Raw genomic sequence first — 25,707 nt, forward strand, 5'->3', positions numbered from 1 at the left:
TGGATTCACATTGTCATTTTTCTTATTTACAAAATCAATACACACACACATGACTGGGGGGGGGGGGGTGGTAAGCCCTCAGCAATCCTCTCTCAATCTGGGCCTTGGACCCCAGTCCTGGACTACAGGGTACATCCAATAGGAAAGGGATCCAGCGAAGTTTTTCCCTCTCTTTGTAGCTTACAGACACAAGAGATTGAATGGAGTTGAATTCTGGAGTCCTGGACCAGGGTGGGATGGCAGGGCAGGAATGCACGGGTGGGAGGCAAGGGAAAGGATATAGTTTTATAAATAACTAGACAAGGTCTGAGCATTTCTTTTTTTTGGGGGGGGGGCGAGTAGGGAGACTGGAGGCATATAGGGTCCTAAATTGGAGGGAGAAAAAGTGCCCAGGCCACACTGGGTAAGGAATAATCTCTGAGCCTCGATTTGTCGATCTTTAAAATGAGTGGGTTGCCCTCGATGGCATCAGAGCAACCTGTTTGCTCTGACAGCCTAGGACTCTACAGGGCTCTGAGCCTGGGGGCTTTGGGACCAGAGCCCTGGGAGTTGAAAAGGGCTGGTGGGCACCCCCAGAGAGGTGGCAGATGCCCAGACTGGCTATGTCTGATCCCCAGGCTGGTACTGGGGTTCTGTGGAGGTGAAGTAGTCCTCCAGGAAGGACTGCAGGTACTCGAAGGTAGGCCTCTCCTCTGGATCCAGACGCCAGGTCTGCAACATGACCTCGTACAGGGATACTGGGCAGCCTGGGGGGCACGTCATGTGGTAGCCATGCTCCACCTGATCCAACACTTCCCGGTTATTCATGCCTAGAGGATGGGGCTCCATCAGTCAGGGGGCCCAGCCTCTCCCAAAGAAGCAGCAAGGAGGAAATCCTTCCCCATGACCGCTCTCCCACCTCCCCGTCCCCAGCAAACCTGGGTAAGGAACTCGGCCCTTGCTGATGAGTTCGGTGAGTAGGATTCCAAAGGACCACACATCCGATTTGATGGTGAATCTGCCATAAAGGGCCGCCTCTGGGGCTGTCCACTTGATGGGAAACTTGGCCCCTGGAGAGATTGGAGGAGAAGGGGAAGTTAGTGAGGGGGATCCCTGGGACCAGCCGGATTGAAAGAATGGTGTCTTGCCCTAGCCGGTTTGGCTCAGCAGATAGAGTGTCGGAGTGAGACTGAAGGGTCCAGGGTTTGGTTCTGGTCAAGGGCACATGCCCAGGTTGCGGGCTCGATCCCCCGTGAGGGGCGTGCAGGAGGCAGCTCAGGGTACAAATCAGGACCCCACCCTGAAGAGGACGCCCTTCCATTGCAGGCTGCACTCACATGCACGCTCACTCAGGCAGAGACGATGTAGACATGCCCATTCACCTCACATGCACAGCTTTGGGAAGACAGAGGGAACCAGAGGACCAGGACAAGACCCACGAAGACATGGGGAGAATGTGCAAACCACACAGACAGTGGCCTAAGCCTGGGAATTAATTTTTTTCTCATCAATGTTATAAGAAACGATGTGAACAAATCGACATTATTCGAGGACCTGCAATATAGCCTTTCCTACATGCCAGGTACTGTCTTAAGTGATTTACATGCATTAACTCATTTAAGCCTCACAAAAACCCCTTGAGATACATGCTATTATCCATATTGCACAGATAAGGAAAAGGGGACAGACCACACAGTTCGTAGGTGGTTAGGATTCAAACCCAGGCGTTCTGGCACAGAGCTCATGCTATGATGCTTATTGTCTCTCACTTGAGAATTCTAGCAGTACCGGACACACAGTAGGTACTTGATAAATATTTGATGACTTACTGTTATCTGAATATTTTCATTTTACAGATGGGAAAATATAGCTCACAGAGCTTAGGTGACTTGCCCGAGGCCACATGGCTGATAAGTGGAGGAGCTTGGATTTGAACCCAGAGTTGCCTCTCACACTACATTGGGATGGGAAGGGGGAAGGGGAAGGGTCCCTGAGCATGTGAGGCCCTGAGGTGGGACGAGGCAGGGCACCTTGCTGGGGGTTGTACTCGTCGTCCTCGATGAGACGGGCCAGCCCAAAGTCAGCGATCTTGCACACCAGCCGCTCCCCCACGAGAATGTTGGCCGCCCTCAGGTCGCGGTGGATGTAGTTCATGCGCTCCATGTAGGCCATGCCCTCCGCTACCTGGGGGCCGAGGTGTGGAGAGATGGGAACACATGGCTACGGGACAGATCATCAGAAAAACCAACAGTGCCAGGCACTGGCTCAGAGGCAGTTGGCACAGCTGGTGCAGTGGGTGGGGCTGCAAGTCTGGGGGAGGCTGTGTTGAAGGGCACAGGGCTTTAAGGGCACAAGGATCTGTGGAAGGTCAATAGGAGGCGGGTCTGAGAAATGAAGGCTGCTGTCCCAGTTTACCTGGGCTGCCATGTCCACCAACTGGGGCAGCATCAAATCATGGCCCTCTCGGTCCTTGAGGAACTCCAGCAAGCTACCTGGGGAGAGGAACCCAGAAAATCAGCAGCAAGACCCGACCACCAGCTCCAGGCCAGCCTTGTCTCCCTGGGCCCACCCCGATCCAGAACCCATCTCCTATCCTGCAGCCCCATCCCCTGCTCCCAGCCCACTCCTGTAGACCGGCCCCCATTCAAGATCCCGCCAGGTCCCTCAGCCCTGCACACATCTCACCTGGATCCCCCTCCACAGACATCTCTCTTCTCTTCCTACGTCACCCCTAGACAGGCCACTCTCAGACTCCGTCCCAGACCCTACCTGCTCACGATCCCGCCTTCACTTGCCCCAAGCCCACCCACCAGCTGACCACACCTCACGCCAGAGGCCCCGCCCCCAGTCCCAGACCCCCCCCACCTGGTCTAACCTGGCCCCGCCCCCAGTCCCAGACCCCCCCCAACCTGGTCGAACCTGGCCCCGCCCCCAGTCCCAGACCCCACCCCCCACCTGGTCTAACCTGGCCCCGCCCCCAGACCCAGACCCCACCCCCCACCTGGTCTAACCTGGCCCCGCCCCCAGTCCCAGACCCCACCCCCCACCTGGTCTAACCTGGCCCCGCCCCCAGTCCCAGACCCCACCCCCAACCTGGTCTAACCTGGCCCCGCCCCCAGTCCCAGACCCCCCCCACCTGGTCTAACCTGGCCCCGCCCCCAGTCCCAGACCCCTCCCACCTGGTCTAACCTGGCCCCGCCCCCACTCCTGGCTGTCACGTGGTTTCACTTCTCAGCGCCTCTGTGGGCTTCTCCGCAGGGTACCTCCTCCCATCACAGATCGCTACCCAAGGCCCTCCCCCCCCAGACTCACCTTACCGTCACCCCGAACCCTGCCGCGGCCCCGGCGCCCGGCCCGCCCCTCACCGTGGCACATGAACTCGGTCACGATGTAGATGGGCTCCTCCGACACCACGGCGTACAGCTGCACCAGCTTGTCGTGCCGCAGCAGCTTCATGACCTGCGCCTCCTCCAGGAAGGCCTTCGGGGACATGGTGCCCGGCTTCAGCGTCTTCACCGCCACCTTCGTGCTGCCGTTCCACGTGCCTGCCGGGCGCCCGCGGCTCGTCAGGGCGGGCTCCCCGCCGCCCGCGCCCGCCCGCCCGCCCGCCCGCCCGCGCGCAGCCCGGCCCCGGGCCCGTACCCAGCCACACGTCCCCGAAGCAGCCCGTGCCCAGCCGGCGCTCGAGCGCGATGGAGCTGCGGCTGATCTCCCAGGCGTCCTTGGCCAGGCCCAGCGTCTGCGGCCTCATGGTGGTGCAGGCCGCCGTGAGCAGGTGGCACAGCCCGTCGTTCACCTCTGCGGAGCGGGGTGTCGGAGGTCACCGTCGGGCTAGAACGGCCCACACCCCTCGTCCCACCTCCGTCTCCCGGGTCCGTTACAAGGAACCAGGCCCCAGGTGAGGTCCCAGGCCAGGGCAGAAGGCAGCGGCCCCGGAGCAGGTGAACATGTTGGTGCCCAGACACGGAGGTGGCATCAAGAGGGTGAGGTGGCCCTGACCGGTTTGGCTCAGTGGATAGAGCGTCGGCCTGCGGACTGAAGGGTCCCAGGTTCGATTCCGGTCAAGGGCATGTACCTTGGTTGCGGGCACATTCCCCAGTGGGGGGTGTGCAAGAGGCAGCTGATCGATGTTTCTCTCTCATCCATGTTTCTGACTCTCTATCCCTCTCCCTTCCTCTCTGTAAAAAATCAATAAAATATATTTTTTAAAACAAGAGGGTGAGGTGGCCCCTGTAGGGACCGGGGACTTCCCATGGCAGGTGGCCTCCAGCTGGGCTCCAAGAAGAAGGTGGGATTCTGACGGGGGGAGATGGAGTGGAGATTCCACTCAAAGGTGTGGACATGGGACCCTCACTCTTCCATGGCCCTCATCCCCTCCCTAATCAACCAAAGCAGAAACCTGGGCATGATGCCACCTTCCCCTTAGCCCTGCAGCCCGTCCTCCAAGTCAGTGCTATGCTGCCTCCTAGCCGGCTCAGACACCGGGGGCACTCCCTTGCTCTGGAATGAGCGGCCTCAGCCTGTTTCCTCTGGAACCCCACAGAGCAGTATGCTGGGTGAGAGCCTAGACTGGGTTCTAGTCCTGGCCGGCCACTCCCGCTTGGAGACCCTCCTCTGGGCCTCGGTCTCAGTGGCGTGGGGCAGGGGTCTGCAGCACGGGACAGCCCCAAGGGCCCGCCTCACCCATGTAGTGCTGCACCAGGTCCTGCACCGAGTCAAACTGGGCCCTCGCCGTGATGTAGTAGCCACCAGTGTCCAGCTTTCGGATCTTGTAATGCTTCACGTGATCGCCTCTGGCCTGGTCCCAATCCCGGATGGACAGAGAGTAGGCACCTGTTGGGAAGGATCACCTTCCGTCCTGCCCCAGTCCGGAAGCAGGAAGAGGCCCAAAAGACCGGGGACTCTGGAGTTGGAAGGCCACATCCCTTGAACCCAGTCCCAGTCTTGGCCCTGACCCAAGCCCCACCCCCCACTCCTAGCCCCACCCCCCCTCCTCCCCCACCCCCTTGCTTTTAGCCCCACCAAGGCTCCTAGCCCCACCCTAATGGCTAGGCTGCCCTGGCCCAGGGCCAGCCATGGCCTAGCCCCCACCTTTGGTTGTCTCACTCTCCCGAATGAGAAAGGCTCCCCGGGGGTTGCCAGCGGAGAGCAGCTGCCTCTCAGAATCCTTCCTTCCCATCTTTCCAAAGTACCACCTGCAGGGAAGGGCCAGCAAGAGTCAGCTGCACAGCTAGTCCAACCCTCAGTCAGCCTCCTGGGAAAAGCCACCTCACAAGCCACGCTTCAGTGTCCTCATCCCTGAAAGGGGGCTCATCCACCTGCTTCCCAGCCTGGGTAGGAGGGTCACAGAGAAGGGGACTTGGAATGCTTGGCACACAGTAGGGGCCCACTAACGGCGAGGCGTCTCCTCTCCACTCTCTGGGCTTCTCTTGAATTAAAATTGCTAGAACCCCAGTCACCAAGGACCTCCTCAGGGTGCCACCAGCCCATTAGTCCATCTCATTACTGCTCCTCTAGAAGTTCATTTTACAGATGAGGGACCTGAGGCTGGGAGAGGAGCCGTGACCTCCTGCAAGGCCTGCAATGAGCTGACTGTGAAATCTCTTGCAGCCCACCCCCGTTCTTTTCACACCACCCCAGGCACTCTCTCAGCTCCCTCCCCCCACACCCACCGGAAATCCCTTTTCTCCTTCGGCTTCCAGAACAACACTCTTTCCTGCTTCTCTTCCCCCCTTTCTGGCTGCTCCTGCCTGGTTCTGACTGCTGCTTTCCCTCCACTCTCTAACATTTGAATATTGTCCTAAGTCTCAACTTCAACGTCCGACCTTGAGCATTGCTGCTCTCTCTTGGATATTCTTCGGGGACTGAATTGTAGCCTCAAACCAACTGTGAAAGTTTCCTGGGGAGATGATATGACCACAGGTGCCATAGAAGAATAAGATGTCATTTGATCACAAAATTGGCCCTTGACCATCTTGGGCTCAATTAAAAGGAGCATCGTTTTCAAATCAAGGAAGGTGGCAGTCTCTGTGAACTCTAAAATTGTCATCCCACACCCGGGTACTAGGCACATTTTGGGGATCAGGGGAAGGCATTGGCAAATGAAATGTCCAGGAGGGTAGGCAGGAAGGGGAAGGAAGAACTGTTGAAGGACTGTGTAGACAAGACACATTTCCAAGTTTTTTTAGAGCCCTGCCCCCACCCATGCCCATGACATTAGCTACTTCCTTAATAATTAATGTAATAACAACAGCACTTATTTTGTGTCAGGCTCTGCTTTAATGCATACGTGTATTCATTTAATTCTTATAACAAGGTAGTGAAGTAAGTACTATTATTAACGCCCACTAGACAGATGTGGAAATAGAGATACCTTGTGGCTAAGCAAGTTGACCAAAGCCACAGGCTCTAAGAGCTGTGCTGCGAGAATAGGAACCCGAGCCGTCTGCTCTAGGGCTGGCACTCTTAACCACCACACTGTTCTTAACACTGCAGAGTGCCTCTGCCGCCAAGATGTGGACACAAGCATGAACCCACGAACCTCTCATCTTCTGCATCATCACCCCTCCTCTTCTCCATGCCTCCTGCCACCTTCACAGGTAAAGTCCTCACTCCACTGAGCTCTGGACCCTGTCCACGCCCCTCTGCTCAGAACACCTCTCTCCCACCAACCAGCCCCCATCTGCAGCCTCCATCCCACCAACCTCTACATATGCCTACATTTCTTCCTTCCCCAGAGGAAACTGTTCTAAGCCCTCTCTTTGTTGTTGTTATTATTATTGATCTCAGAGAGAGAGAGAGAAAGAGAGAGAGAGAGAGTAAGAGAAATGATGAGAGAGATGAGAGAGAATCATCGATCGGCTACCTCCCACATGTCTCCACTGGGGATCGAGCCCACAACGCGGGCATGTGCCCTGACGGGGAATCGAACCATGACCTCCTGGTTCATAGATGGATGCCATGCGGGCCAGGCTAAGCCCTATCTTGCCATCAACATGCTGTTGTACTTCTCACCTTCTCTTCTCTTGAGAAAGCACTTCACACTTGGGGCTCCACTTTTTCACCTCCTACTCCCAGGCTCTGCAGTCTGACCTCTACCCCACTTCACACAGAGATGTCTCACAAAGGTCAGCCCCATTGCCAAATCCAGCGGAAGCCTCTGGTACTCACTTCTCTTGTTTCCTGAAACCTCTCCCCCACGCTCTTGGCTGCTCTGTCAGGGTCTGGCCTGGTTTTCCAGCGGCTCCTTCCCCTTCAAGGGCAGCTTTCTTCGAAGTTGGGTCCTAGGGCCAATCTCTCCCCCATGCCTCCCTCTTCCTTCAGCTTTAACTATCATCTGCACTCTGAAGAGTCCCAAATTTCCACCCCAGCCCCAGGTGTGCCAGAGGCAAGAGCCACAGCAAACAAACGAAGAGCCTAGTGCCAATTAGAAGATGCCCCTTGCTCTGGGCCAATTTGGGGCTTGGCTTGGCATGGGCTGGACACCTCTCATGCAAAGTACAACCGAATCCACTAGCTGGTGGTCTCCTCCAGCTGGGTGTTCCCAGCCATGAAACTTAACCCAACAAGTCCACCCTAGAAACCGACCCGCTCCTACGTTCCCACTTCAGCAAATGGCACCATCACCCACCCACTTTCTCAAGAAGACTGGGCCACCCTTGACTCCTCCCACTCTCCATGTCCCAGTGGCAAATCGGTCACCAAGTCCTGCTGACTCTCACTCTGCAGTCTCTCTAATCTGTCCTTTTCATATGAGCGTGTAGATTGTTTTTAAGTATGAGCCTCAGTTTCCTCACCTGTGAAATGGGGATAATAGTAATATCAATAGTGTGAGAAGTAATCAAGGTAGGTACCTATAGTAGTAGCTTAAGTATATAAAGGTATTCTGTGAATAATTCCCTGCCTCCTTCATAGAATTAATTCTAAGTAATACTTCCTTACATTTGTTTAGCAGTTTGCAAAATTTTATTTATTTTATTTTATTTTATTTTATTTATTTTATTTATTTTATTTTATTTTATTTTATTTTATTTTTAGTTTGCAAAATTGTAAAGCCCAGGCACTGTTGTTATCACTGAGAGCCATAAATATGTATAATGCTCAGCAAACGCAGCCAGACGATCTGGGTTCCAACACCAGCTCCACCTACGTACTAGCTATGTGAACTTGGGCAGGATATTTTGTTGTTGTTGTTAATCCTCACCCGAGGACGTTTTTCCATTGATTTTTAGGGAGAGTGGGAGAGAGAGGGAAAGACAGAGAGAAATATCCATGTGAGAGAAACACATCGATTGGGTGCCTCCTGCATGTGCTCCTCAGGGAGGAGCCTACAACCGAGGTACGTGCCCTTGACCGGAATCGAACCCGGGACCCTTTGGTCCGCAGGCCGACGCTCTTTCCACTGAGCCAAACAGGCTAGGGCTTGGGCAGGATGTTTAACTTGTCTGTGCCTTAGTTTCCTCGTTTGTAAAACAGAATAACATTAATTCCTAACTCGGTTAATACACAGAAAGCACTTTGAATAGTGCCCAGAACATAGTACATGCTACATAAGTATCATCTATTATTATCATAATTGTTATCTTATTTTATTCTCTCAATGACCTTACAGAATTATAGACAAGGAGATAGTGTGTAGCTGTGGCTTGCCCAAGAGATGACCTAGAGTTTGACCTCCAGAATACTGTTCACAGGGCTGGTCTCCTCTCACCCCCTACTCACTCTTCAGCCTGGATGGAGTCCACAGGGGCCACATAGTTGCTGGGGATGTAGCCAGTTTGTCCAGAGCTGAGGGACCGAGCCTCCCACCAGTCACCTTCACTGCAGGCACAGAACAGGGGGTGTCAGCAGCAACCTGGGGCCAGGCAGGGCCACACAAAGGCTCCGGTGGAGACTGAACCTGCCAACCCCTGACCTTGGACTCCCCCCACCCCAGGGCTATTGGCTGCTCTGACCCCAGCCACGGCAGCTGTCCCAGGAGACTGTTCCCTGCAGGGGGAATGTGTTTGGGAACATCTGGGCCTTCTGACTCTCTCCTCTGGCTCCAGAGCTGGGCTGGGGTTTGGGTAGGCAATGGGACAGCTAACTAGGTCACTTCCCCACTGAACCCCACCCCCAGTGGCCACATCTTTCCTTCTGGATAAAATCCAGACTCCTCAACATGGCGTTTGAAGCCCTGCAGATACGCTCCCACCCACCCCTCCAGCCCCTGCTCTCTCTGTTCAGCACCTCATACTTTATGATCCACCTAGCCCAGTGGTCGGCAAACTCATTAGTCAACAGAGCCAAATATCAGCAGTACAACGACTGAAATTTCTTTTGAGAGCCAAATTTTTTAAACGTAAACTTCTTCTAACGCCACCTTCTTCAAAATAGACTCGCCCAGGCCGTGGTATTTTGTGGAAGAGCCACACTCAAGGGGCCCAAGAGCCGCATGTGGCTCGAGAGCTGCAGTTTGCCGACCACAGACCTAGACCAAACCACTTGGTAGTTTCCAGGAGTCATCATTTATTCTCATTCTCTCTCTTTCTTCTTCTTTTATCACCTCTCCCTTCAAGGTCTATTCATTTCTCTAGTCTCAGCTTAGAAATCACCTCCTCCAGGAGGCCTGCCCTGACCACCACCACCCTGGAGACCATGTTTGGTATTCTTTCTGTGCCCATAGTTCCTCATGGTCCCCTCGCATAGTAGCAATCACCCAGGGTTGTGATTGCCATGCATCTGTGTCTCCAACTAGGCTGGAGATTTCTGAGGATAGGAACCAGGTGGAATCCCTCTGTGGGTCCTGCTCCCAACCCAGGCCATGCCCTGCGCTGAGCGGCCTGGTCACTTACGTGTTGTTCAGGATGTGGAACTTCTCGCCCTTGATGAAGGTGAGGTCATCTTCCGTCCGGGCCTCATAGTCATACAGAGCAATGAACAGGGTCACCCCAGGCCCTGTAGAGTCAGGGCTACTCAGTAGGGTAGGGCACAGGATAGGGGGCACCAAGGGGTTGCATCCCTAGAGTCCTGATCCCCAGTCAGGCCTGCTTCCCAAAGGCCTCTGGAGCCCCATGGATGTCCAATTCAGGCTTCACACCTTGGATTCAGGACACACACCTTCAAGCCCATCCCTCCCAACCTGGGAAGTCGCCAGATCACCAATCCCTCCCCCTCCCCACCAAGAAGACTTCCGTTTTGCAGGGTGGTGAGGGTCCCTCTCTCAGAGTGGGGCAGAGCTGTGTTTCCCCCTCAGACGGGGGTCCCTGAGGGCAGAGCTTCACGTCTGTCCTCAGCGTGCACGCCGAAAGCAGGGCGGTTTCCCGTGCCGTGCTGGAGGGTCCCAAGTACAAGTCCACACCTTCCCTTCTCCAGGGTCTAGGCCGTGCCTGCCTCCAGCTACTGAACTCACCTGTGATGGCCCTGATGGTGCCCCCATCAAGGAAGGCGGGGCTGGTGGGCTGAGGGGAGAAGTTGTTGTAGTTGGGAATATGGGCCAAGGAAGACATAGGCCGGGCCTGAGTAGGGTCAGGGCCATAGCGGTCCGAAGCCCCGTAGCTCCTGAAGTCCCCTTCCAGGCCAACATCCTCCTTGGGCCCTGGCTCCACCTTCTTGCAAAACACACAGCCCATTCCAGGTGCCCTGCTAAAAATGGGGGCATGCCTTACTCAGGGGCCCCTGCCAGAGAGGCCCCCGATGCACATATGCATGCATGCATGCATGTGCTCACGCGCACACACATACATGCACATGCGCACCTGCGCACCTGCACACACACATACACACCACCAGGTCCAGCTGCCTAGCCGATGACTCTGTCACAAGCATGCAGCTTTCCCTCTCAGGTCTGGAGTAGGGGCTCCCCCCTCGTGGGGGATGAAGGTGGGCAGGGCTGCCACTGGACCTAACTACCAGCTGCCTTAGTGTGTTTGCAGAGAGAATGTGTATTCTCAGTGGGGCTGCTTTTCTGCTTCCAAATGTTGCTGTGCTTATTTATATATTTTTACCTCCTATTGCTTCAGTGTTTTGTATTTCTGTGACTCCTTCAGAGCGCTTGTGTGTGTCTTTTGTGTCTCTAAGTATTTGTGAGTTTGTTTGTAGGTTTGCATCTAAGTCTGTACGCAGCCTTTTGTGAATGTCTGTGTATGTAAGTGCATGTACCTATCTGTGTATGTATGGTTGTGTGTGCTCATGTCTTGTGAGTGTGTACATATGCACGCGTTTCTTGTGGAGTGTGTGCCTGTGTGTGTGTGTGTGTGTGTGTGTTCCTGTGCATGCAGGTCTGTGTGAGTAGGTGCCTCTGTGTCATTACCATGTGCACAGTCCTGTGTGGGAGTACATGTGCCTGTCTGTGTGTGCGGCTCTGTGGAAGTATGTGTGAATGTCTGTGCATGTATGTGTGTCTCTGTGTATGTGCATGTTATGCTTGTGAGTGAGTGTGTGAGGGCTGTGTGCCTGCACCTGGAGATTCCCTGCAGAGGGGATCAAGGCCATTTCCTGTCTCAGGTCCAGCCTCTGGCTTCTCAAGCTGCCTCATTCTGGCTCCCCCATCTGTTACCTAGCAACAGGGCCCTTGTAGGAGGAGGGGTCTGTGAGGAGTTGTGGGGCCCAGGAAGGCCAACCTGCCCGAGCTCCCAGCCCTCAAAGCGGATGAGTCTTGGGGGAAGGTTCCTGAGTATGGGGGGCCATCAGTCCCCTCCCTCCTCACTCACCCCTCAGGCCCCTACTCCTCGGTCAGTGGGGCTGCAGCATGGTCCTTGGGAGGGGCCAGAGACCTGAGGGGAGACAGAAGGACATGGAAGATGAAGGTTCTGCCAATGTTCCTGCAAGCCAGCTGCTAGCTCCTGCCTCTTCAGGAAGCCAGAAGCCTGGGCTCTGCCCCCGCGTGACCTCTGCCTTCATTTTCCTTCCCACTGCCCCTGGCGCTCTTACACATTCACCCTCACACAGGACACACCACCCACACTGACTCTCACACTCATATCCACCTGATGCACCAACATACCACCTCATACAGTAACACACACACACACACACACACACAGCAACACTCACACACAAACACTCAGAGCATGCACTTGCAACACACCAACTCAAGCTAACTCTTACACAAGCCCAAACTCTGATGCAAAGTAGCGTGTGCGCACGTACACACACACACACACACACACACGCACACGCACACGCACACACGCACACACAGAGGCTGCCTCTCACGTAAACAGACTCAGATACTTGGACACTCATGTTTTAGTGTTAGATCCATTTCTCTAATTGGATTTCTATCAAGCCAGCTCAGCTCATTCTCTGGCTGCCAGTCACTGCCTCCTAACAACCGTCTCCTTCCTTCGGAAGCTGCCTCTGCTCACGGCCTGGGCAGGTAAACCCCGCATCCACGGCTACAGGCCACAAATGGTGGCAGAGCAAAGATGGACACCTACCTCCAGAGCCAGCTTCCTCCGCCCCCCCCCCCCCATCAAGGAAACACCGCGTCAGAAGCCAGGGCCACCAGGATCCCTCGGGGAGCCCACCAATGTGCCTAGCCTTTCCTGGTAACTGTGTCCCCTGAGCAACAGGCTAGCAGGTCATTGAGCAAGGGCTGCCCACACCCTACCAGAAACTTGGCCATTGCACCACTCAGAGAGGAACTGCTGGGGAGAGCACTCAGTTTCCTAAGATGTGAGAGGAATGGAGAGTTGCAGGGTGGGGCCAACAGTGAACACCGATTTCCCCAGAGGAGCCCGAGGGGCCCTGCTTGGCTTTTCTTAACCCCCAAACCCAGTTCCCCTTATGGGTCCTGCCCCTCCTACCAAGCAACACTCACCTCTTCCAGGAAGCCTTCCTGGATCCACCAGGTCCAGCTGCCCAGCCAATGACTGTCACATCAGTGCCCTGGTCCCCACCCTAGTCCTACCACCCCTCTCACCCTTCACTGAAACTGTTCTCCTGTGGAAGGGGAGTTGGGGGGGCTGACACCCACGCGGTGGACTGTGAGGCAGGCTGTGGTGAGAAACCTAAAATAGCCCCTGTTCACCAAGCCATTGCAGAGGTCTTCACCCCAGGACCCTTCCCCTGGGGCAAAACCACAGTGTCTGAAAGGCTCCAGGATGGTGCAGGGCTGGTTAGGGCCAGGGAGAAAATGGAGCTGGGAATGGCATCCAGGGATTTCAGGCACCGAGGGGACAGATGGGGGGTAAGATGAAAACAAGGGTTACAGGATGAGATGGAGGTCTTCTCACCGGAAGACACATGTTATCTCAGCACACAGGCCGATACCCAGAGTCACACACCTCTCCTGACACATTTTCACACACACACACATTACCTCAGCTACACACGGCACCTCATGCAGAGACTCAGCTCCTCTGTACAGATTCACAAACACACTCACGGACACACACATCTGCAAGGATACCCACACCCCCATATACACATACCTCCAGTCCTCACCCATCTACACCTACACACACACACACACACACACACACACACACACACACAGCCTCTCCACAAGAATTGCATGTATAGAATTTATAGCACTATGTGCCAGCCACTGCATTAAACCGTTTACATATATTGCCTCATTTTATTCTTTCAACAACCTCTTGAGGTAAGTATTATTATTGATAAGGCAACTGAGGCACAGAGGTTTAGAAATTTGCCCAGGGTCACACAGTTGATTTATCCTGGCATTTGGCTCCAGAATCAGAGCCACTTTTCCCTACTGCCTGGCCACAGACCTGGAAAATTACAGCCATTCCTACAAGCATACACAGATGCATGGAGCCCCCATAGGGACACACAGCCCTTCCAGATGTTAGACCCACACAGAACTCCCTTGTGTAAAAGAGACAAACATAGCCCTGGCCAGCGGGACTCAGTGGTTAGAGCCAATGGGTCATGGGTTCGATTCCCGGTCAAGGGCATGGACCTGGGTTGCAGGTTCTCCACCCCAACCATGTGGGAGGCAACCAATTGATGTGGCTCTCTCACATTGATGTTCCTCTCCCCCTCTCCCTCCCCCCTCCCCCCTCCTTTCTCTTTCTACCCTTCCCCCTTCCTTCCAAAAATATATCAAAGACACAAACTTATACAACCTCTTGGGTCCCCACATAGTTACCACCATGATTTTAAATCAGCCTGAGGGGAGCCCACATTCTGCATGTCTGGAATGGGGTGGGGATCAGGAACTGTCAGCCATGGGGAAGGAGGCAGAGGGCTCTGTGGGCTGAGGAAGAGCCATGGCGGATCCGACACCATGGGCAACAGGCAGCAGGGTCAGCTCTCAGGGCTTGGCACTCTAGACCCGAAGGGGACCAGGGCCCGGGGCTAAGCCTGACCCTCTGAGCACCAGTATGCTGAGGGGGTTGGAGGAAGTGGGGTGAGGGTGTGGGGCACAGGGTGTGGCATCTGCATGCCCCAAGGCAGCGAGAGGGCCACGCTGGATGTGACCACACTCATATGGCCGGCTCAGAAGAAAGAGATGGGGAGAAAGAAAAAAAGAAAAGGTAGAGACAGAGATGGAGAGACACAGAAAGACATAAATGCAGACAGGGACAAGGAGAAGCCCAGGGTGAGGTGCTGGTATACTGACCCTTAAAGGGAGAGGGGGAAAAAAAGGCCCTGATTTGTAGCATTTGCTGATTTCCATGGTGTAAATATTCCTACCATGGCTGATTGCAGGTTACTGAAGTGACTTCCTGAACGCTGGGCTGGAAGGAGATTCGCAGAATCAGCTCCCCAGGGCCAGCACTAGCTGGCTCCAGCACTTCACGGCCAGAAGAAACAAAGAGAAACAGAGACAGAAATGAAAAGCAGCGAGACAGAGACAGAGAGAGAGAAAGGGACCTTTGGAGAGCAACCTGACTCCCTACAAGTCTGGGAGGCAATGCCTATCCGTTTAAAAATGCGACTTTACTGAACACCTATTCAGTGCCTGGTGTTGATCCAAGCAATTCCCATGCATGACCTCACTCAGTGACCCTAGGAAGTGGGTTTTATTATCCCCCCTGTTTCGCAGCTAGGGACTTGATTCTGTTCGTAAATATGCCTCTTGAACATCTGCTTGACAGGAGTCAGTTACCAGAGGCCCATCTGGGTCAAAATCAGGTTGTGGGTGTCAGAGCTGAGGTCTGACCTTCAACATTTCCTCTGTGTGGCCCAACCCAACTCCGGAACCATAAGCCCTCCGAACCTCGGTCTTTGCATCTGTACCTTCTGCGCAGTTGTTGGGAAGGCTTGAAGAAATGTGCCTCTTGCCCAGGGCGCAGTGGCTCAGTGAGGCTGAGAGCCACAAGCTTCCAAGCTAGAGTGCTCCCAGGGACCATTAATCAGGCCACCCCCGCCACCCCATCTTGTGTGTAGGGGGGAAGTCGCTTGCTCGAGGTCAAACAGCCAGACAGGGGATTCAAAGCCAGGGCTATAAATTCAGGTCCAGAGTTCTGTTCCTGGAACCGTGGCAGTGTTCTCCAAAGACTGAGCAGGAGAACATCATAATTCCATCCCAGCCCCTGGCCAACTGAACATCCCACCCCCTGCCATATCATATGGCAGCTGGCCACCTAGCCCGGAGCCTGCCTCCCCGCCTGGACATAGGAGCCGAGGCCTACACAGTCTTTCTTGAGGGCCACGCTTCCCAAAGCCATGTTAGGGCTTTGATATAGAGCCAGGATATCCTGTCCGTCCCCCCGCCTTCCCCCCGCCCCCCAGCCCCTTCCAAGTGTCTATAGGATCTGGAGACAAGTTTAGGGGCAAATTCTACCCGGCATGACAACTAGCTTGAGACATTGGGCAAGTCAGTTCACCTTCCTGAACTGCAGTTTCTTTGCCTAGAAAATAGGAATAGAAATCGCTACCTCCGGAGGTTGTTTCTGAATATCAAGTGAGGTCAAGCCCCTGAAAGCACCTCCAAGGCTGAGGGAGGAGGAGCAGCAGGGCTGAGAAGAAAGGGAGGTTCCCAGGGGGAGTGGGGGGGGGGGGAGGGACTGAGCTGGCACAGCTGCCTGGGAGATTTCACCAAAAGGGAACTGGGCCTTTGGGCAGCAGCCGGAAACCACCATCCTGCAAGAGTTCCGGCTTCTCCTCAGGGCTCCAGGCTCTGGGCTCTCAGCCCCACGGCACCCCATTCGTCTCGTCACCTAGACCCGGCCCCCCTGACTTGCATCCCTCACTGATACCCTCCACCCCGCCTGCTCCAGTGCCCTTCCTGAGCCCTGATCTCCTTCACTGAGGCCTTCACCTCTCCCTGAACCTCCAACCATCTCACACCAGCTTTCTTTGAGCCTTGACCATTCTCCACCCATGAACAGCCAGGGGCGTGGAAGACATACCGCAATCTGAGGCTGCTACCCTGGTGTGGGGAGGACAGTGGGGGAAGGAGGGGGCAGGCGAGGGGGAGGGGAACCTGTCTCTGCTGCCCTGGCTTTACCCTCCATATGGTCCTGAGGTGTCAGCTGAATTGTTCCCACTTCTTGTGGGTGAAAGTGGTTTGTCATCTGCTGCTGAAAACACACCCATCTGCCTCTAAAGCGGCGGTCTTTAGGGACCCCAGATTCTTGGGTGGCTGGGAGGACGCTGAAGGAATGAGTCTACATGCCACAGTGTGGCCAGACAGGAAGCCCCCTCTCCAGCCAGCTGGAAAGGCCCTGGTTCTGGAGCCCCCCTACCCAGCCCCTCAAGGTCTGGCCACTTCCTTTTCCACATCAGCCCCAGGTGGCTGCAGAGAACACCCGAATACCCACACGTATGCTTACACGCTGATGCTCATTCACTCAAAGCCCAAACCCTAAACACACACACACACACACACACACACACACACACACAGGCCCACCCTCACGCCCCCTGGGGATGGGGAGCCAGCTATGAAGCCCGTGAAGCCCCAGCCTTCTTCCCCTCTCCCCCCGCACACATTCCAGAGGGGCAAGTTGGTTCACCTTCCCGAGCTGCAGTTTCTTTGCCTAGAAAATAGGGATAGACATCGGGATTCGGGAGGGATGCGGGGGGAACTCCGACCTCAGCTCTGGCTACTTCCTTCACCACATCGGGGACAAGCCTCCCTGGACTCGGTCCCTCATGCTGACCCTGTCCGTCACTGACGCCCACACCGCCATCCTCTGCCGGTGAGGTGGGAACAGAGCCTGGCTCTCCCAGCACAGCCACAGATGGACCATGGGAGTTGGGGACAGACCCCAAAGGTTCACTCATTGGTTAGGGGTCCCTGGAGGCCCTGCCAGGCTTTCGGGTGCCCCTGATGCTTTTGAGAAGGTGAAGGGGAGGCTGCCCAGGTCAGTGATCAATAACTCTCAACCTCTCCGGGATACTTAGCAAAAGCTGGTTCTGCACCTGATTCTCCTGACCGGGATGGGAGGGAGGTGGGGCTGGTACGGGCAGAGGTGATTCCCCCCATAATTCAAAGGAGGAAAATGAGGCCCAGAGAAGCCGCATAACCAGCGTAAAGTCACACAGCAATCACCCCGGGATCCCTGAACACTGATCACCATCATCTCACTCCTCCGTCCCGCTGCCCTCCCCGGGTCCTCCCGGGACTGCGGACCCAAAACAGGGGCCAAGCCCCGGTCGTTGTGGCTCAGTTGGTTGGAACTCCTCCCGGGTATCAAAAGGTGGCGGGTTCGATCCCGGCCAGGGCACAGACCAGGTTGCGGTTTCAATCCCCGGGCGGTACCAGAGGCAACCGATAGATGTTTCTCTCTCTCTCTCTCTCTCTCTCTCTCTCTCTCTCTCTCTCTCTCTTTCTCCCCCCCTACCCCACCCCCACACCCCCTACCCTCCTCTGTCCCCGTCTCCTTTTTCTCTCTTTCAAATCAGTGAGAGAAAAAAAAAGGGGGAGCGAAGCGGGGAGCAGAGCGGGCTGCGAGGGCCCCGCGCTACGGCAGCCAAGCGCGGGCCGAGCGTCTCCACCCTCTCGTTGCCATGGAGACAGCCCCTCCCTGCGATCGCGGTCAAAGGCAGGATTTCCGTCGGGGCGGCCAGCAATTCCCGGATCCCGAGGAGAACGTGGACCGAGACCGCCACTTCGGCAGGGGCAGGGCGGGGAGGGGGCGCCCAGAGAGGCCCACCCCTGCCGAGGGCGGGGACTTCCCCAGGAAGCGGGGCCCACGCCTCCGGGCCGTGCAGGAGTCCCCGGCTCTGTCCTGACCGCCTCCGCTCCCTCCGGCCACGGGCTTCGCCCCGACTTCTGCCCAGGCCAGCCAGGGGGACCTCACGCACCTCCGATGGCACCCCACGTTCTGTGTCCTCCAGAGAGGGCTCTCCCGATGAGCCTCCCGCAGACTCCTCCAGCCGGTCCCCCCGGACCCCCCACCCGGTCCCCTCACTCCGGCCCCGCGGCTTCTCCCCAAACTCCCACTTTCAGGGTCCCCTCGGGTCCCCCCAGCCCCGGTCGGGGCCCGCCTGTCCCTCTCCGCCGTCCAGCCGTCTTCCAAATTCCATCAGCCTCGCCCTGCAGGTTCCTTCCGTTCTCCCACCAGACCTTTTGGGGGGACCTGCTTTCCCAGATGCCCGCAGCCCCTCCCCACAAGTTATCAGTCTAACTCTCAGTCTTCCTCCTTGGGTCCTTTTCGGGGTGCGGCCCCCGGGCCCTCAGTTCCCTCAGCGGCCCCTCCCCCCTCCCTCCGGGGCCACCCGAGGGCGGGGGCGGGGCCCGCGCAGCCCCTCCAGCCCCACCCGACGACCGCCTACCTGGTCCCAGCGGAGGCCCTTCCCACGGACCCCAGGGCGAGTCCGTGGGCTCCCGGCGGCGGCGGGTGTCTGAGCGGGTGGGGGACGCGGCGGTGCTGGGGCCTCTGACCGCCCCGCGGGGCAGAGGAGGAAGCCGCCTCGGACTTCTCTTATTGCAGCCGCGGCGGCGAGACGGCGGCGGCGGGGAGAGCGCGCGGTCCCGCCCCAGCACCAAGCCGGCTGCCCGCAGCGGGGAGGGGCCCTCAAATCCCAGGCCCGCCCGCCCCCACTGCCCGCCTCCCCTGGCTCCCGAGGGTCGGCCCAGCCCCGTCCCTGCACCCCAGCTCCTCTCCGCAGACCCCAACTTGCAGCACAGCCTTCCGACGGCTCCCTCCAGAGGGGCGGGGCCCTCCCTCCAGAGGCACCTGCTCTTTTAGAATCGCTGCCTTTGAGGTTAAGAGGGGCTTTCCTGTCACTGAACCCCTCCCCACCCCACCCCCTGCCAATACCTTTTGCAGCCGGGAGAACTGAGGACCAGACGGGACAGGCCTGACCCAAATTCTCACCGCCAGGTGACCTCTGGCTACGGTCACCAGCCCTGCCCACCTCCTTCCTTGACTGCCACCCCATCCCCAGCACACTCAGCGCCGTCTTAGGGTGCCGACTGGTTCTTAGGATGTGGGGTGTGGAATGTGTTTTCTTCAAGGGCAAGGCCTGGGTCTGGCTCTTGTCAATGCCCCAGTGCCCACGCAGGGTCGGGCCGTCACAGGCCCTTTAGACATGGAAATGCGTGAATTATTCAGGAACAAGGGAATTCACAGGTGAACCAATGAGAGCCCAATGGACAGATAAATAACCGAAGGTAAGAAGTAAAGCAGGAACTGGCCCTGGCCGGGTAACCTGGTTAGAGCGTCGTCCCAATACGCCAAGGTTTTGGGGTTGATCTCTGGTCGGGGCACATACAAGAAGCAACCAATGAAAGCATACATAAGTGGAACAACAAACTGATATTTTCTCTCTCTCCTCCCATTCTAAAATCAATAAAAAATAAATAAGGAATCAAAGAATAAATGAAGAAGTTCGAGAATCAATGACTAAATAAGCAAATGGACAGAGGAACAAAACTGCTTCTTCTGCTTTAAAAATACAAACTGGGCTCAGCTGGCGTGGCTCAGTCGTTGAACGTCAACCTATGAACCAGGACGTCACGGTTCGATTCCCAGTCAGGGCACATGCCCGGGTGGCAGGCTCGATCCCCAATGTGGGGCATGCAGGCGGCAGCCAATCAATGATTCTTTCTCATCATTGATGTTTCTAACTCTCTCTTCCTCTTCCTTCCTCTCTCTAAAAAAAAAGTCAATTAAAACCTACATTTTTTAAATGTAGCACAGTTAGTTGGAGCATCGTCCCGATGTGCCAAGGTTGGGTAGTCAATCCTGGGTCATGAGTGCATCAGTAGGTGGAACAACAAAAAATCGATGTTTCTACTAGAGGAATCCACAGGCAGCAAAATCTCAGACATATGCCGAAAGAACTTCTTCACTGATACTGCCCCTAGGGCAGTGATGGCGAACCTATGACACGCGTGTCAGCATTGACACGTGTAGCCATTTCTGATGACACGTGGCCGCATGCCGAGGATGAAACATTTGCAACTAGAGTCTTGGAGTTAGTTTTTTCCTCAAAGTGACACACTACCCGAGTTATGCTCAGTTTTTTGGCGAAGTTTGACACACCAAGCTCAAAAGGTTGCCCATCACTGCCCTAGGGCAATGGAAGCTAAAGAGAAAATAAACAAATGGGACTACATCAAAATAAAAAGCTTTTTTATAGCAAAAGAAACTATCAACAAAACAAGAAATCCCACTGTATGGGAGAACATATTTGCAAATGTTATCACTGATAAAGGTTTAATCTCCAACATCTACAGGCAGCTTATGCAACTTAATAAAAGGAAGATAAATGATCCAATAAAAAAATGGGCAACGGACCTAAATAGAATCTTTTCAAAAGAAGACAGAAGGAAGGCCAAGAGACACATGAAAACATGCTCAAAGTCACTAATTATCCCAGAGATGCAAATCAAAACGACAATGTGATACCATCTCACACCGGCCAGAATGGCTATCATCAACAAATCAACAAACGACAAGTGCTGGAGAGGATGCGGAGAAAAAGGAACCCTTGTGCACTGCTGGTGGGAATGCAGACTGGTGCAGCCACTGTGGAGAACAGTATGGAGTTTCCTCAAAAAACTGAAAATGGAACTCCCATTTGACCCAGTAATCCCACTCCTAGGAATATATCCCAAGAAACTAGAAACACCAATTAGAAAGAATATATGCACCCCTATGTTCATAGCAGCACAATTTACAATAGATAAGATTTGGAAACAGCCTAAGTGCCCATCAGCAGATGACTGGATCAGAAAACTATGGTACATCTACACAATGGAATACTATGCTGCCATAAAAAAAGAAGGAATTCCTACCATTTGCATCAACCTGGATGGAATTGGAGAACATCATGCTAAGTGAAATAAGCCAGTCCATGAAAGAAAAATACCACATGATCTCACTCATTTATGGATAGTAAAGAACATTATAAAGTGATGAACAAAAAGGTAGATACAGAGACAGTAAAGCATCAAACAGAAGGTCAAATTACTGTGGGAAGGTTAGGGAGAGGTGGGGGAGATAAGAGATCAACTGAAGGACTTGTATGCATGCATATAAGCATAACCAATGGACACAAAACTCTGGGGGGTGAGGGCATGTATGGGAGTGGGGTGGGGTGGGGCAATGGTAAGATATGTACACATATAATACCTTAATAAAAAAATGAAATAAAATAAAATAAAATATATTTTTAAAAATCGATGTTTCTCTCCCTCCCCCTTCCTCTCTCTAAAATAAGTAAATTAATTAATTAATTTGAACCCAATTGCTTAAAACTCTCTAATGACTTACCTCCCACTTTGCTTGCATAATAAAAATAAAATAATAAAAAGAGTAATAAAATCCAAACACCTTGCCATGTCTTGTGTGCCTGCCCACCTCTCCAGTGCCATGGGGCCATCTTCCGTTTCAACCACTGGAATTCCTTTCAGTTCCTAGAGTACATGGAATGTTTGCCTCAAGGCCTTCTGTTCCCTCATCCTAAGATACTGTTCCTTGCTCTTCACAGTACTGGCTCCTGTCTATCCTTTGCCACCTCCTCTGAGAAGCCTTCCCTGACCACTCCAACTAAGGAAGTCTGCCCATTCTTGTTCTTGGCACCCAGTTTGTCTCCGTCATGGCAGTTGTCATAATCTAGAATTGTGTATTTTTCAGTTCATTGTTTATTGTCTCTGGATCTCTCGACCAGACCAGGGCTCTGACCTCGAGAAACCTGGCATCACTCCGGACAGAGATCCTGACTCTTATTTCTCCATTTAGAATAACCTGGTGGTTAGGAACATGGACTTGGCCTCTTTCTAGCTCCACGACCCTGGACAAATTATTTTACCTTTCTGTGCCTCAGTTTCCTCATCTGTTAAATTAAGAATAATAGTTGACCCCACTTCACAGGAGTCTTGGGAGAAATCAATGAGCTGCTAGACTAGTGCTTGGCACCTAGTAAGTGCCATATAAGTGTTTGCTATCCTCATTCATTCAACGAAAACTTAAGCCTTCCCTGTCACTACTCTGTGCCAGGTTGGGTACTGGGGGCTCAGACAGGAATCAGGTCCAGTCCTTGTCCTCGATGTGGCACTCACTCCCTTTATGGTACAGGTGATGGTGGGCACAGGGCAAAGAGGCCACAGGACAGGCCTCCACTACCCTTTCCACCTCCATGCTTTCATGCTTGTTTAACAGGTTAAGTGCCCAGTCAGTCACTGGTGACTGGCACTATAGTTTCCATCAGGGAAGACAAAATGACTGGGCGCTTAACGTGTGAAATCAATTTTGAAAACTGATACCAAAACCAAAAATCAAAGCCCAGCAAGCTGGCTGAGACCTCCCATCCATTTCCCATCTAGCCATTACTCTCCTGCTCTCACTTCTGTTTTTTTTTTTTTTTATATAAACACTAGAGGCCTGGTGCACAGATTTGTGCACTGGTGGGGTCCCTCGGCCTGGCCTTCAGGGATTGGGCTGAAACTGGCAGTCCGACATCCCCCAAGGGGTCCTGGATTGCAAGAGGGTGCAGGCCAGGCTGAGGGACCCCACCAGTGCACGAATCCATGCACCAGGCCTCTAGTATGCATATAAGATCTTTGGTTGCCCTATCTGGTTTGGCTCAATGGATAGAACGTCAGCCTGTGGACTGAAGGGTCCTGGGTTCGATTCCGGTCAAGGGCACATGCCCAGGTTGTGGGCTTGATCCCCAGTAGGGGGTGTGCAGGAGGCAACCAATCAATGATTCTCTCTCATCATTGATGTTTCAATCTCTCCCTGCCTCTCTGAAATCAATAAAAATATATATTTTTTTAAAAGGAAGATCTTTGGTTAATCTCTTTCTGCTCTCCCCCCTCCCCTCTTCCCTCTGAGATTCATCAATCTGTTTCATGTTTCCATGCCTGTGTATTGAGCATTTGCCCCCTGGTGGTCAGTGCATGTCATAGTTACCATCGAATGGTTGAACTGCCAGACACTTAGCATATTAGCATTTTACATATTTTTTTAAATGTTTTTTTAATAGAGAATGGAAGGGAGAAGGAGAGACAGAGAGAGAGAATCATTGGTGTAAGAGAGACTCATTGATTTGGTTGCCTCCTGCATGTGCCCCAATGAGAGTTGGGAATCGAGCCTTCAACCGAGGTACATGCCTTTGACCAGGGTCAAACCCTGGACCCTTCAGTCTGCCGGCCGATACTTTATCCACTAAACCAAACCGGCTAGGGCTCACTTCTGTTTTTAACCAGCCTAGTTTCTGTTGTCACTCCGCATAGTCCTCTTCGAAATGACCCTGCACTGCTTGCCTCCCTCTGCTCTGGCGTGCTCACCTGGAAAGCCCCAGGTCTGCAGCAATCCAACCAGCCACCTCCTCTGGGCGTGGAGGGAGGAGAAAACTACCTGCATGCAGTCATGCTCACAACTCCCCGCCTCAGGACACTAGCCAGGCCCTGGTCCGTGCGGCTCACTTGGTTGAAGTGTCGTCCTGTACACCAAAGGCTGCAGTTCCATTCCCAGTCAGGCACACACCTAGGCCTCAGGTATGATCCTCAGTGGGGGTGATAAGGGAGGCAGCAGATCAATGCGCCTCTCTCTCTCTCTCTCTCTCTCTCTCTCTCTCTCTCTCTCTCTCTTGCCCTTCCCCTCTCTCTAAAATCAGTAAAACATATCCTCTGGTGAGGGTTTTAAAAAGTACACTAGCCAAGCCCAACAATCCTTCAGGGCAGTTTCTTTCTTTTTAATGTTTTTATTGATTTTTAGAGAAGAGAGGAATGGAGAGATAGAAACATCGATGAGAGAACATCATCAATCGTGCACGCACCCCCCCCCCCCTCGGGATTGAGCCCACAACTGGCCAGGTTTCTGGGGTGTTTCTTTTCAGGGCAGTTTTTTAGTAAGCTGGCCCTCTGTCTGCCCAGATGACCAGTTCACACCCTTCCTTCTGTCCCCTAAATTCCCACCTCTTCTCCTCCTCCCCACTTGCACTCCGAATCCTCTCACCTTTTGTGGACTTCACTCCTTCTGTAACTCCCTCCTCTCCTGCACCATCCTTTCCATGGAATGATTCCCTCAGCATACGAACGGGTTCTAGATATTTTCATTTAAAGAGAAAAAACAAAAACCTTCCCTTAGAGAATGAAGCATTTCTCCTGCATTTTTGGGAGGAACTGTAGTTAGGTTCATCTCTAATCGATGAGGGAAAGTTTTTGGGTTTTTTGTTTGTTTGTTTATTTTCTTGTAGAAAAATGCCAGCTAACCCACTAGAAGGAATGTGAGAACTAGAAAAACTCCATTTTGCAGCCCCAGTTAGATCACTGATGTAGGCAAAAATCATCAATGTACCACAGATTGGGCGAGGCAAACAACAGACATTTATTACTCACAGGAATAAGTTCTGGAAGCTAGAAGTCCCAGATCAAGTTCTGGCCGGGTTGGTTTCTTGGCCTGGCTTGTAGAAGGCACCTTCTCCATGGCAGAGAGAGAACAGCTCTCTGCCGTCTCTTCTCCCGCCATCTCTTCTCCTCAGGACACCTGCCTGATTAGGTTAGAGCCCCACCTGCATGACCTTATTTAACCTTCATTATTTCCAGAAGGGCCCTGTCTCCAAATACAGTCATGTTGGGGGTTAGGGCTTCAACATAAATTTTGGGGGCAACGCGATTCAGTGCATAGCAGATGCCAAAACCACCTAGACCAGTGGTCGGCAAACTCATTAGTCAACAGAGCCAAATATCAACAGTACAACGATTGAAATTTCTTTCGAGAGCCAAACTTTTTAAACTTAAACTTCTTCTAACGCCACTTCTTCAAACTAGACTCGCCCAGGCCGTGGTATTTTGTGGAAGAGCCACACTCAAAGGGGCCAAAGAGCCGCATGTGGCTTGCGAGCCGCCGTTTGCCGACCACGGCACTAGGTGAAATGGTTTTTGTTTGTTTTAAAATGTATTTTTATTGATTTCAGAGAGGAAGGGAGAGGGAGAGAGAGAGAGAGAAACATCCATGATGAGAGAGAATCATGGATCGGCTGCCTCCTGCACACCCCCCACTGGAGATGGAGCCTGCAACCCGGGCATGTGCCCTTGACCAGAATCAAACCTGGGATCCTTCAGTCCGCAGGCCAACGCTCTATCCACTGAGCCAAGCCAGCCAGGGCGACGTGAAAGGTTTTAAAGACCAGAACTGCACCCGGTGCTGAAGGAGCACTGCCCTGCTGATCTGGTATTTGCAAAGAGGCTCTCTCCTTTCCAACGGAGAGAGGTGCTGTAACTGCTGTCAGCAAATTATGGGTCAACTATGGCCCTCTGCCTGTGTCTGTGCAGCCCGTGAGCCAAAATGGTTTTCACATTTTTTTAAATGGTTCAAAGAATCAACGGAAGAATAATATTGAGTGACAGCACTAGCTGATTTGGCTCAG

General features: G+C 53.7%; 1 protein-coding gene across 4 annotated transcripts; it reads right to left on the reverse strand.

Annotated features, from left to right (window-relative positions):
- Positions 1–24,314, reverse strand: FGR (FGR proto-oncogene, Src family tyrosine kinase). 4 transcript variants are annotated; one of them, XM_054720906.1, is made up of 13 exons: positions 24,294–24,314; positions 11,670–11,732; positions 10,370–10,602; positions 9,813–9,915; positions 8,701–8,799; positions 5,071–5,174; positions 4,663–4,812; positions 3,622–3,777; positions 3,345–3,524; positions 2,395–2,471; positions 2,010–2,163; positions 918–1,049; positions 1–809 (listed from the first exon to the last, which is right to left on the reverse strand). In XM_054720906.1, exons 3-13 carry the CDS (start codon positions 10,587–10,589, stop codon positions 601–603), a joined length of 1,584 nt encoding a protein of 527 aa, XP_054576881.1. In that variant the 5' UTR covers positions 10,590–10,602; positions 11,670–11,732; positions 24,294–24,314; the 3' UTR covers positions 1–600. The 4 variants fall into 4 exon arrangements, with proteins under 4 accessions (XP_054576881.1, XP_054576884.1, XP_054576880.1 ...); XM_054720909.1 differs by lacking the exon at positions 24,294–24,314 and adding an exon at positions 18,658–18,825 and having other exon boundaries at positions 10,370–10,599; XM_054720905.1 differs by lacking the exon at positions 24,294–24,314 and adding an exon at positions 18,658–18,825.
- Between the last annotated feature and the right edge of the window lie 1,393 nt (positions 24,315–25,707).

This window comes from Eptesicus fuscus, chromosome 9, assembly GCF_027574615.1.
Source record: "Eptesicus fuscus isolate TK198812 chromosome 9, DD_ASM_mEF_20220401, whole genome shotgun sequence".
In the NCBI taxonomy this organism is placed as follows: domain Eukaryota; kingdom Metazoa; phylum Chordata; class Mammalia; order Chiroptera; family Vespertilionidae; genus Eptesicus; species Eptesicus fuscus.

Bases quoted from the DNA above. Each gene is read 5' to 3' on its own strand.
- FGR (XM_054720906.1), bottom strand. From the start codon at position 10,589: ATGGGCTGTGTGTTTTGCAAGAAGGTGGAGCCAGGGCCCAAGGAGGAT. The intron at 8,800-9,812 runs GTAAGTGACCAG...CTGTGCCTGCAG, and splicing joins TTCCACATCCTGAACAACAC to TGAAGGTGACTGGTGGGAGG. The intron at 810-917 runs GTTTGCTGGGGA...CCCATCCTCTAG, and splicing joins GGGCCGAGTTCCTTACCCAG to GCATGAATAACCGGGAAGTG.